The following is a 232-nucleotide window of genomic DNA, read 5'->3' on the forward strand; positions in this document are numbered from 1 at the left end:
AGCCCCGCCCCCCGCCCCAGGTCAGACCAGGGCCCTAGCGCTCCTCTAGACCCGCTGTAGCGTGGCCTCTGGGGTCCCCCAAGCGCTGCAGGCTCACCTTCAGTTCCCGGTCCTGCTGCTTGAAGTCCTCATCCTCGTCCGAGTCGCACTCAGGAAACTGGTACACGTGGATCCCAAACTTGTCGATCTCTTCCCGGATCTGCAGCCAGCGAGGACTGTCAGGGGAGGGGCC

General features: G+C 65.1%; 1 protein-coding gene across 1 annotated transcript in view; it reads right to left on the reverse strand.

Annotated features, from left to right (window-relative positions):
* The window catches only part of LOC104990928 (septin-5-like), a 4152-nt gene that overhangs the window by 2656 nt on the left and 1264 nt on the right, over positions 1–232 (reverse strand). Inside the window, exon 2 of the mRNA XM_010843256.1 lies at positions 52–199. Coding sequence (XP_010841558.1) covers positions 52–199 — 148 coding nt within the window. The remainder of the gene's footprint in view (positions 1–51; positions 200–232) is intronic.

This window comes from Bison bison, unplaced genomic scaffold, assembly GCF_000754665.1.
Source record: "Bison bison bison isolate TAMUID 2011002044 unplaced genomic scaffold, Bison_UMD1.0 scf7180017847420, whole genome shotgun sequence".
Classification (NCBI taxonomy): Eukaryota; Metazoa; Chordata; class Mammalia; order Artiodactyla; family Bovidae; genus Bison; species Bison bison.